Raw genomic sequence first — 12,305 nt, forward strand, 5'->3', positions numbered from 1 at the left:
GAATAAAATTCTGATATACTGCATAGCACACACAAGTCAAAGAGAAATACCAAATAGGATCTGTTGCTATAAAACAGTAAGAATAGATATGTAAGATAGTAATAGATACCAAAAAAGTGAGTGCCTTATTTCTTGAAATCCTAAAAAATATCTCTGGTTTTCTCAGCCGCATACACTATTACAAAGAGTCAAAGCCTGTACGACAGAAGAGGATCAGGAGAAGCTGATGCAAATTACAAGTCTGCATTCACTGAATGCCTTCTTGCTGCCAATTAAAACTGTAGGTGTGCAGGTGAGTTGTGTGGCATCATTGCCCTGAGACAACATTTTCTCCAGTTCTTTCCACTAATATTGAAATGGGATGACTTAGGAAAATGAAATACGAAAGTATATACACCGATTTTAGAAATGTAAAAAGAAAGTTTTATAGAATGTTTATGGAGTGAATTGGATTTTAGGGACTAAATATTCAGGCTGAGATTTTGTAGTTTTGGAACATCTGTCATCTCTAATCAAAAGTGAAAATTCAAAGAATGATTTGCTATGGGGTTGGCTGGCTGGCTTCTGCCTTGAAGGGTAGGTACCAAGAGATCATGTCCTCATTTATCCTTCTCGGGGTGAAATATTATGGTGGCTTTAGAAGGCTAATTGCAAGATGGCCCCCAGATGAACATGTTATATCATGTAGGTCTTCTTCTTATCTTGTGTATTTCTTAAACTAGTGCTCTGTTTCTTCAACGTGTCCTCTTTCTTTTAGCTGTGATAATGTACAACTAACATGTTGTATTTCTTTATTGTATCTTTCTAATTGTAAAAGCATGTGAGGATAATACAGTTCTCACTTTTCAAACTCTATTTATAATTAGATTATGTTAAGTGCTCCTTTATATGATTCACCAGTGAGTTTCTGGGGGAAAATAGCTTGGGAGAGTAGGTAAGAGGAAGGTTTCTTTTCTGTTATTTAGAGTTTGTAGTTAAATGAAAACTAGAAAAGGTGTCAGTAATTTAGCTCAAAATGGTATGAGTGCCAGTTATTTGGTTAATGTGTTTATAATTGCCTCTTAGAGTAGAATTATGTGTGGAAAGAAATGAACTGTTTTAGATGTTATTTATCTGAAACTTAATAAATGTACTCTTTTCCTAAAATTGTTGGATAGTAACTTTTTTTAAAAAAAATGAAGCTTATTCAGGTTCCACTACTCTTCCCATCAAAATTAAAGTTTGTTTTGTTAGATGTTTAACTTCTAGTGTTCGAGGCCTTTGGAGAGCTTTTGAAGCGCAAGTAAAATTGTAATTCATGGTTAGTATAGCAGTAAAGTTTATTTTCTAAATACCAAAATAAACCATACTTGTAAAAAAAATAAATAAAAATGCAGTACCTTTAAAAATAATTTTCCCTAGTCTTGCTCTCCAGTTGCATTGTATATGTCCTTTATTTTAAAAAGAAAAGGGCATTAGATGCATTGTCACCTTTTTTAAACAGTACATCATTAACTTATCTTTTCACACTATTGCAAGTAGATTATTCTTAACTGCTGCCTTAAATTTCATATATTGTTATACCATGCTTCAATTAATCTTTCCCCTACATATGGACATTTAAACTTTTTTCAGTATTTCACTATTATAGGCATTTCAGCAAGTAATGTTTTATTTCTTTAAGCAGTTATTCATGTGCTTCTGTAAGATCATTTCCTGGATAAAAATCATGTACATTATGAACTTTGATAGATATTATCAAATTAGCATTCTTGTTTTCTCAGTTATTCGTTATTAAGTATTTATCTAATGAATGTTTTAAATTTGCTTTTTAGTTTAATTTGATTTTTTTAAAAAGCAAATTACTTGGATTAAACAGGACAAAGGAAAAGGGAATCAATAGTATTACCAGTTTTATTTACTTTCTAAGCTCATTTTTAAGCAAATTGATAAGTGAACATTTATGAAATTACTTTTTCATCTCCGACTTAAGCATCCTTCGTTCGCCTAATGAACATGGGCTGATCTTATCTGCCAAATTAAGTGTGCGCGCTATCCTCAGTTGGGCAGATACTTGGAATGAAATCCCAGTGGGCCTCTGGCATGTGTTGAATAAATTCTTGAAATTACCATGAAGCTTTTTTTATGCCTGAACTGATATAGGTAGAATTTAATATGAGATTTAAATTTAGGATTTATTTATATCAGAGAAATACCGATATATACTTTTATTTGAACAAGTTTTTGTTAAAAATATACTACTAATGGTGTCACCATGCATGAAATGTTTTCCAATCCATCTTTGACTTCTATAAAACCCTTACAAATTATTGATTGTATTTTTATTTCCAGGGTGACTGTCGTTCCTACAGTTACGTGTGTGGAATCTCCAGTAAAGATGAGCCTGACTGGGAATCTCTTATTTTCCTGGCTAGGCTTATACCTCGCATGTGTCACAACATTAACAGGTGTGTTCTGCAGTGGGAGCAGGGGGTGCGGTGTAATGGAAGGATGTGTTCTTAAAGGTCTTCCCACTGTTGAAAGATATAGGTATGCACTTAGGTCACAGTTTTGTAATCATCTGCTTATTTTAAATTGTTTTGTTTAAAGGAAAAATGGAAGGATTTTTATTTTAGTATAAAATACTAAATGTAGTTTTAAAATGTGTCTTCCAAATTAGCAGCTTACACTAACTTTATGGTAACATGTTCCAAAAGAATTGAAAAAAAAATCTAAGAGTTAGAGAATTATCAATACGGACTTGGTTAATTTAACAATAATCCCAGGGGAAATCAAAGAAAAGAAAGGCATATGCAAGATATTAAAATTACTACATGTATAATTTATTTTGAATTTAGTTTTTCAAATTCACCTTTCCTTTAATTTGCACATTAATTTCTTAGGCTGGCTATATCAACAGCTGATTCATAATCTATGTGTAATGTTCATTTGCATTATGCTATATACAATTCAAAAATCTCAACTTAATTGCTCATTAATATTCTTATTTCACAGTTGTTCATCTTTTCTAGTTTTTTTTTTGTGGGTATTAGGTAGTGAACAACCAAAATAATTATTTGACGTTTGTTTACTTCAATTTGCTGCAGAAATTAGAAACCTGCCCACTGGTGCTCACCTAGCAAGGTGTGTATAGTTCTCTGACTGCCTCCTAGTGTGGCCTTCAAGATAAGGAGTCACAGGGAAGCCATGTTTTTGCTAATGGGAATATGCCCATTAAAAGGCTTACTCAGATGAACCGGAGGCCCACAAAAACAGAAGCATCTTTAATACATTGAACAAAGTGAATTATTAATAACTAATGGTAAATTTGTAATGGAGGTCATTGTTTTGGTTGAAATAAATTATGGTTCATAAGTTATCTTCTGAATAATGCTAATACTTAAATAAACCTTTTACGTCATACAGAATATTCCCTTTCCCTAAGTTTGACTCCACTGTTTTTACTATATAATTAGTATGTTTTTTATTTTACAACATTCTTACAGTTTCATCTCTCTCTCTCGCTGTATTTTTCTTTTGCCAAAAGGCACTCACCCTTGTTTAAAGTTTCTCTCTGTTCTTTTATGTACTGTTATCTCTGCCTGTCTTTTCTTGTCTATCTGTTTTTCTCTCCCTCATTTCCCAGCCCTTCCTCCCTTTCCCCAAAGGAAAAAAAGTCTAAGCAACAAAAAACTACATTTTAAAATATGAACCTAGCAAATCCTTAAAAGAGTCTCGGTGAATTTTACATTTCTTTGCCAAGCTCCTTTTTGGGAATTGGAAATAAATTTAAAAATTGTTTTCCATTTTTGCCAGTTTCCCTCCCCCCTAATTTGCATGATGAAATCTTTGTACAGAGTGGGACTGGTCCAGTTTTTCTGTTCCATGTGGAAGACTGCCTATCCTTGTACATTTTATGACCACTCTTGTTTGTAAGAAATAAGACACAAACAAGTTCATGACATTCTCTTGCCTGGTTGCTTTTTCCTCTAAGGATCTTTCTTGAGCTCTAGGAACTATGATGTGTAGTAAAGTGTGGCTTGCTTTCTGTGGGACAAAAACCTTCTTCCCGATGCAGTATTTTTGGAAGGAGGCAGTGAAGTAGTGGTAGTTTTGATCTGATGCTGTTTTCTTCTGAATGTTTTATTCCAAGTGCATATTAAGGAGAAAGGAAAAACATTATTAGACTTCACCATGGTAGTTGCCCGTGGAGATTTATTTTCTTTGTTAAAGACAGATAGGGCTAAGGGAAAGGGACACTTGCCTGCTGGCTGGAGTGGAGTGGGGCGAGCTGGGTGACGCTCACATCTCTACCCTGATGCCTCTTGTTTTCTGGGTTAGGGTTGTGGAACACATCCTCCAAACCAGTGGTAAGATTCCTCTTGAGTTGTTAGATCTGAATTTCCTCAAGCTAAGTTCCAGACCCTACTTTTATTAACACCTGCTGTACTATATCTTCACATCTTTCAAACATATTTACTTAAAGCAGTAGTGAGTTATTCCTTTGGGAAGGAAATAGTAATAGTAGGACACCAAATTTTGGTGACATTTTTAATAAAGTGGGAATGAGAATCTTTGCGATCAACGTTTTCCAAAGTGAAAAAAAGATTGGTCAAATAACTTTGGGAAATTTAGTGTAGTCTCATCTTGGAGGTTTCTAGTGCATATTAACACATTACAATTTCTGAAGTTTTGTCATAACAACAACCTACTTATTTGTTCAACCCAGTGTTTCCTCAGGCTTATGTGTATTAATATCCTCGGGCTACCATAACAAGTTACCACAAACTACTGGGAGGCTTAAAATAGCAGAGCTGTACAGTTCTGGAGGCTAGAAGTCTGAAATCAAGGTGTTAGCATGGCCATGCTCTCTATGAAGGCTCTAGGGAAGATTGTTTCTTGCCTCTTCCTACTTTCTGGTGTTTGCTTACTTTCTGGTGTTTGCTGGCGGTCCTTGGCTTGTGGAAATATAACTCCAATGACTGTCTTCATTTTCACATGGCCCTCTTCCCTCTGTGTTTTTGTCCCCAAATTTCTCTCTTCTTAGAAAGACACCCAGTCATTGGATTAACTCCCACCCTCATCCATTATGACTATATCTTAACTTGATTACGTCTGCAAAGATCCTATTTTCACCCAGAGATTCCAGATGGGTATGAAGTTTTGGGGACATTCTTCAACCCAGTACATTATATGAAAAGAGGATTGTGATAATCCCGTATGTTTTTGCGCTTTATGAGATACTAGTATTCCAGAGAATACACTTTAAGGAAATTACATAGAACATAGACCATCTATAATTTTATATCTGAACCTACCCATTTGGAGATTTGAAGTGGGTAGGACAGGGATCTAAGAGTAAATGAAAAGAATGTTATTCTATGTTCCTTGCTTCTCATACTAAAGTTAATTTCCCTATAATTTTCACCTCTCCCCTTCTAGAGTTGTCTATATATTTGGCCCACCAGTTAAAGAGCCTCCTACAGATGTTACTCCCACTTTCTTGACAACAGGGGTGCTCAGTACTTTACGCCAAGCTGATTTTGAAGCCCAGAACATTCTCAGAGAGTCTGGTAAGTTGTTCATTTTGTTTATCACTGCATACTGTAACTAGAATTTGGAAGCTTGGCATGATGGGGTTTGATCAAACAATAGGGTGAATGTTTAAATAAAAAAAATGTATTACAATAAAAGACACATTGCCATTAATCCCCATCGCTTTGAACATATCCCATCGTTCTTACCACTTTCTGAAGCAGTTCTGTAAGTCCTTTTTTGTGAGTCTCTAGTTGCGCTGTCGTGGCTGCCTTGATGTCTTGAATCGATTCAAAACATTTACTTTTCATGGTCATTCTGACTTTGAGGAAGAGCCAGAAGTCACACGGTATCAGATCCACCGGTGAATAAGGTGGATGAGGACACACCATAATGTTTTTATTTAATAGAAATTGCTGCATCAGGGGGCCGGCCCGGTGGCTCAGGCGGTTGGAGCTCCATGCTCCTAACACCAAAGGCTGCTGGTTCGATTCCCACATGGGCCAGTGGGCTCTCAACCACAAGGTTGCCGGTTCGATTCCTCGATTCCCTCAAGGGATGGTGGGCTGCGCCCCCTGCAACTAGCAATGGCATCTGGACCTGGAGCTGAGCTGCGCCCTCCACAACTAAGATTGAAAGAACAACAACTTGACTTGGAAAAAGCCCTGGAAGTACACACTATTCCCCAATAAAGTCCTGTTCCCCATCCCCAATTTGAAAAACAAAAAAAGAAATTGCCGCACCAGAAACCATGTATGACACAGATCCTTTCCGTTGTGATCAGCAAATATGCTGCTGCTAGGTGCCATCCAGCTTGAAAAGGCAGGGATCTTCACTACGGGAAACAGGACATTGAACCTTAGTAACAGTGTGTGACAAGTTTCAACTTGTTCGTGCAGTCAGTTGGGTGTGAGCTGAGCTTGAGAGGATGTGTGTTTTAAAGTGTGCTGTAAATCATGGATCACGAACAATGCATTAACATGAAATGGGCAGATGGTTTCATCCTCCATTGTGATAATACTCTGTGTCACACATTGCTTCTGGTATGGCAGTTTCTGTCAAAAACATTATGGTGTGTCCTCATCCACCTTATCAATGGATCTGGCACTGTGTGACTTCTGGCTCTTCCTCAAAGTCAAAATGACCATGAAGGTAAACGTTTTGAATCGATTCAGGACATCGAGGCAGCCATGACAGCGCAACTAAAGATGCATATGAAAGAGGACTTCCAGACCTGCTCCAGAAAGTGGCAAGAACGATGAGATGTGTTTGAAGAGAGGGGGAGGATTTTGAGGGGGATTAATGGCAACGTGTCTTTTACTGTAATATTTATTTTTAAATTTAAACATTCACCATATCTTTTTTTATCACATCTAGTATTATTTCTCAGGAGGATGCAACTTTTAATTTTTAGATGCTTTCATTTTTATTCATTTCTGTGGATAGTTCTAGGATATTGCCTTCCATATAAAATTTATTCACCCTTTGGACATTTGTGGACATGTGCAGAGTTGCAAAATATTTGAGTTGCCTAACTTGCATGTTCCCAGCTGAGGTTCAGTAAGACAGTACTCAGCCTTCTTGTTTCAGTTCTTTTACTGTAAACAAATGTTCTTTTTATAGTCTATTTAGTGCCATATTTCTTGCAGTTTTCTGCTTATGTTGGTGGTTTCACTGTTTAAAATGTCCCCCAAGCGTAGCGCTGAGGTGCCGTCCATGTTTCTAAGCACAGGAAGGCTGTGATCTGTCTTACAGAGAAGATACGCGGGTTAGATAGACTTCATTCAGGCCTGGATTATAGTGCTGTTGGCCGTGAGTTCAATGTTAGTGAATCTACAATAAATATTAAATAAGGTGTCTTTAAAAATACATAAAACAAGGTTATGTACTGATTGGTTGTTGTAAAAGTTGTGATTAGAGGCTTGCAAGAACCTAACTCTATTTCGTCTAGGGGCAGTGGTCCAGTATTTGCTAATTCAGTGTTTGCAGTATAGACCATAACTACCATGAATAACCAGAATAGACTATATACATAAATACATAGATATTAATATATATTTATAGATGTTTATTAATTTAAATATTTGTAAATCTAAATATTTATGTTTATAAATTTAAATATTTGTTTATAAATAAATATGTGTTTGTATTTATAAATATAAATTAAAAACATCATTGTAACATACATTGCAGTCATCAGATTCTGTGACTTGTGTTTGTGATTGAGTTTACTGAAAATAGAGTAGCTGGAAACAATACACGATGACTGTCCTAACTGGTGTGTGTGTGTGTATGTGATTTGAGGAATTGTCTGGGAGGATTTCACTGAGCTGGGTGAGAGTCCTTTTCCATGGGTAGCGACTGGTTCTACATGTTAACTTCCTTTCTCTAGGATATTCTGGGAAAATCAGTCAGATGCCAGTGATTCTGACACCATTGCATTTTGATCGGGACCCACTTCAGAAGCAGCCTTCATGCCAGAGATCTGTGGTTATTCGAACCTTTATTACTAGTGATTTCATGACTGGCATACCTGCCACACCTGGCAATGAGATCCCAGTAGAGGTAACTTACGTGTTGTTTTCTGATGCACACTTTCAGTACCTTTTATAACATGGTGAATGGAATAGGCTATGACCATGTTGATATTTTTGGGGTTGGTTTTCAGTTCATAAGATAGGCTTTTTTTTTTTTAATCTCCATATGATTATTTAATACACTGTAGTAGAAAAATGCCTTAAATTTATTATATCCCTCTAGATGTCTGATTACTATGTGGAGAATAACCAACTCTAATCTATAATTTTACCTTAATTTCACTAACCAATCTCTACTTTATAAATAGTGTTCTTAAAGAAGAAAACCTAGGAATGAAGAAAAGTTTATTAGAAATAAGGATGAAAACTGATGGAATTATGGCCAGAAACCTATGAATTGCTTAATGCTCTGCCTACTAGCAATTCCATTTTTGTTCACCATCTTCCTCTCCTATTATCTCTCCACCAATGTTTTTTCATTTACTATTAAGCAGATATCTCCGATGGAGATATCTGCTTAATAGTAAATGAAAAGCACAGTGAGTCCTGATTAGTTGGACTGCTGCTCTAATGCAAGGCTCTGGTTATAGCTGGATAACTGGGCTGGGAAATGTGTCTTAGAGTTTGTTTTCCCTTCAGCTGAAATTTGCCAAATCTCTGTTCAGTCAATGACCAGGCCTTCTTCTTCTCCTACACACGTGGCGGCAGTTGTTTATTACAGTGCATTATATGCCACCTTGGTAGCCTCAGAGTTGTTATGTTTAAGCCCCAGATAGTTTGTAAAGCATTCGTTTAAACACATAAAATCATGCTTAGATGCCATAGCAATGCCAGATTCCTATAAATATTTCTAAACACTTGTTATGGACCAGTAACAAACATAACTTACAGGCTGGCACCTGTTTGTGGACCGTACTTTGAATAGTACTCAGTTTGTCACTTAAATATAGAGGGAAATAGGTTCACTACATAAAATTAATTAGAGACCATCCCATAAACATCAAGGACCATAATAAAAAAGAGATCACATTTAAATTAAAATTGTAAATGCAAGCCCTCTAGCTCTGTTGGACTGCAGTGGATCCTGGCTCCCCTAATTATAATCTTTGTTTTATAACAGGTGGTGTTAAAGATGGTCACCGAGATTAAGAAGATTCCTGGTATTTCTCGAATTATGTATGACTTAACATCAAAGCCCCCAGGAACTACTGAGTGGGAGTAATAAACTACTTGTTCTATTAAAGTACTGTGTGCAGTTTAAATTGATTAGAAACCATTCCCAGTATTGACGGAGCAGCTACATCACATCTGAGTTCTCTACAGCAAAAATCATGGCCCAAGGGCTGAGTTGGGGATAAAAGGGACTGAAGCGACGGTACGAGTATAATGAAAGCGCCATTGCCTCCTCTCAGACAGACTGACACTGCTTTTGCCTTTGCCTCACTTGTTCTTTATGTCTATAATCACTGTTGCTATTGATGTCTCTGTCAATGAAGATGTATGACGGTGGCTGAGCTTCTGTTCCCTTGCCCGTTTCTAAGAGCTGTTAGAAAATACCTATTATTTACCAGCGTGACTTAGTATGAATACCTCTTGGAGAATCTGAGTCTCCCAGTAATTAACCTTATTCTTCCAAAGGTTGGGGGAAGAGATGAACATTTCAGGTGAAGGTATAGGTGTTCCAGCCACTGTTGCAATGCCTGGCGCTATAATATGTAAGCTTCCTTAAGATGGGAAGCACCAGGAGTTGGTTGAAGTACTTTGGGGTTTTATGATACAGCCCTGGGAGAAACTACGGGTGGTCTTGGTTTTAAATGTTTTCAAATCATGTTCCACATAGATGTCAGGTTGCTCACTGCCAGGCTTTTCATTAGTGAGGCGCTTTATTCCCCCACCTTACACTGCCAGCCCCCACAGCCTTGCGTAGGACATTTCTGTTCTCTCCCTGGAAGAGACTGTCTATGATGTAGCATAAAGTCTGAGCATTTTAATCCCGTTTAACTGGTCAGAGGGGAAACTCGGAGAGCATGAAAACCATCATGCATGCCCACAACTTACAAATGCATGTCTGCAGCTTTTATCAACTAGTAAAGAGGTGTAAAATGAACTCTTAGGTGTACTCTGTAGACAGATTTATTACTCACTGCTCAGAAAACTGGACCAGTCTTGGTCCATGCAGTCTATTGTCAAACCTTGTAATCCTACCAGCTGTAAGACAAGATTCAGGAACTGGTGTAGGACTTGATGCCATTGCCACCAGTTTCTACCAGATTCTTTATAACATTCGTGTAAGCACTATAAAAATAGACAGTATTAGATTTAAATCCTACAACCATTTCCCACTCAGTATTTTAGCTGATGTTAATATTTAAGAACGTTGCCATGTTTTTTTATTTTTCTCTCGTTTTTCAAATTGAGGTATAATTGACATAGAACATTATATTAGTTTCAGGTGTCCATGTTTTTCTAATACCATTTCCATCTCAGGTTGTTGCCTCTTATTTCAAAATTTTGTGTTAATCAGGTGCAAAATTTTGTTTGGGATTCAGTGTTAGAGAAACAATAAAATTATGCATGGCAGATGTTTTCCTTTCATTCCGGCTGGCCCAGAGAACAAGAAAACTGTGTTGCTGGACCATCAGGGAAGTTTCAGTCAGTTGTAACATGTATCCTTACCTGAGACAGGAGTCAAATGATGTTTACAAAACTTGAAGGACTTACTTTCTGTCTGGTTTGGAATCATGTTATTTTAGACCTGGAATAGACAACCTTTAAAAAGTTTACAAACATTTGTCTTTGTGGGAAAAATTCCTTTTATAGCAAAAGTGTCGTATGATTTTGTATTCAAGCAAACAATAGGAATCATGAAAGACTATGTAGTAATAGTATTTTTTCCTAAAGTGTGTTCTGTGGAACATTGCTCACTGAGAATATTCAATGGACAATTGCCTCCATGTGGGAAGGGTTTGGTTGTATAATCTTGGTAAGTGCTCAAAAAAGTGCTTCAAAGCTCTGAGAAAATTTGAAGTTAAAACAATTGGTTAATTTTTTTTAACCTCATGTTTTTCTCATATTCACTAAATCCCTTCTGATATAGACTTTAATATTGGAAAAGTGGTTTCTCCAAAACACACCTTGACATGGTACAGTAAAAAATTAAAATTTCTGATATTCAGAAATTCCCTAATATTTAGTACCCTCTCTTCATTTGCAGAGCACTTTTTGCTTTGTGCCATACAGTATTGCTCTATACCTCTGCACTATTTCATTTGAGCTGCTAAGAATCTGAAATTACAATCCCATTTTATAGTTAAGGAAACAAGCTCAGCTAATAATAGTTACCTAATGAGTTTCAGAATTAAATATGATCCTTGGTAGATTATGACTGCAATCCCATCATTCCCCACCTACCTGGGGCACCTCTCTACCTAATTAAATAGATATTTTCCCCTATTACCTATTAGAAGGAGGACAGCAGAGCAGTGAAAGTATCATTTATGTCTAAAATTGACAAGCCCAAAAGAATTTTTAAAAACCAAATACCCAGCCCCACCTTAATGGTCCCATCTGTGATGGTCAGCTGTGTTAGAATAACATATTAGCCTGGCATTATTTCTTACAGGAGGTCTTTAGATGTATCTGGGAAATAGGTTTACATTGTTTTCCTGTCTTTTGCTGCCTCTGCATCCTGAGAATCATAAAAATTGTTTTTTGAGGTTTTTCTCCTGTGTTTGGGCTTGTCTCCTGATTGCCTGTTTTACCAAATACCTTGAATCAAACCTCTAGAGAATGAAGGCACTCAGATTAGGTAGGTGGGACCATCCATCTTTAGTGCTTTGTCCTGACATTAAAAATCTGTGTGATTTGGTTAAGCCATTTCTGTTTTTTTTTAATCTATATCATGAGGCAATTGGATTAAATTTACAACATTAAATCCAGCCCTAAATTCTTATTTTATAAATGACAAGAAAACTCATAGCAAGAGACATAAGGAGAAATGGAATCTTTTTTTTAAGTTATTTTAATATAAAGTAAAACCCAGTCAAAGGCAAACATCAAAATACATTGTAAAATCAAATATTAATTACCCTTTTTTGAAGTTGTATAGATCAGCAAGGTTTGACTACCTCAGAATCTTTCTTCTCTTGTGACTATGACACTTGGAAAATATCCCTCAGCGTGTACCCAGTGGCAATCTCTCTACTGCGTGTTGTTGGAAAAGTTAACAACATGCTTTGACTTTGGGACTAATGG

General features: G+C 36.5%; 1 protein-coding gene across 2 annotated transcripts in view; it reads left to right on the plus strand.

Moving 5' to 3' along the window:
- Nucleotides 1-9,294, plus strand: part of GMPS (guanosine monophosphate synthase) — a 58,209-nt gene extending 48,915 nt beyond the window's left edge. For both annotated transcript variants that reach the window (XM_088794457.1, XM_088794456.1), the window contains exons 12-16: nucleotides 167-292; nucleotides 2,332-2,447; nucleotides 5,422-5,552; nucleotides 7,907-8,079; nucleotides 9,172-9,294. In XM_088794457.1, the coding sequence (XP_088650583.1) occupies nucleotides 167-292; nucleotides 2,332-2,447; nucleotides 5,422-5,552; nucleotides 7,907-8,079; nucleotides 9,172-9,273 (648 nt within the window). In that variant the 3' untranslated portion in view covers nucleotides 9,274-9,294. The remainder of the gene's footprint in view (nucleotides 1-166; nucleotides 293-2,331; nucleotides 2,448-5,421; nucleotides 5,553-7,906; nucleotides 8,080-9,171) is intronic.
- The last annotated feature ends 3,011 nt before the right edge of the window (nucleotides 9,295-12,305 follow it).

Source organism: Rhinolophus sinicus, chromosome 17 (assembly GCF_057876585.1).
Source record: "Rhinolophus sinicus isolate RSI-liver-muscle chromosome 17, RSI-T2T, whole genome shotgun sequence".
In the NCBI taxonomy this organism is placed as follows: domain Eukaryota; kingdom Metazoa; phylum Chordata; class Mammalia; order Chiroptera; family Rhinolophidae; genus Rhinolophus; species Rhinolophus sinicus.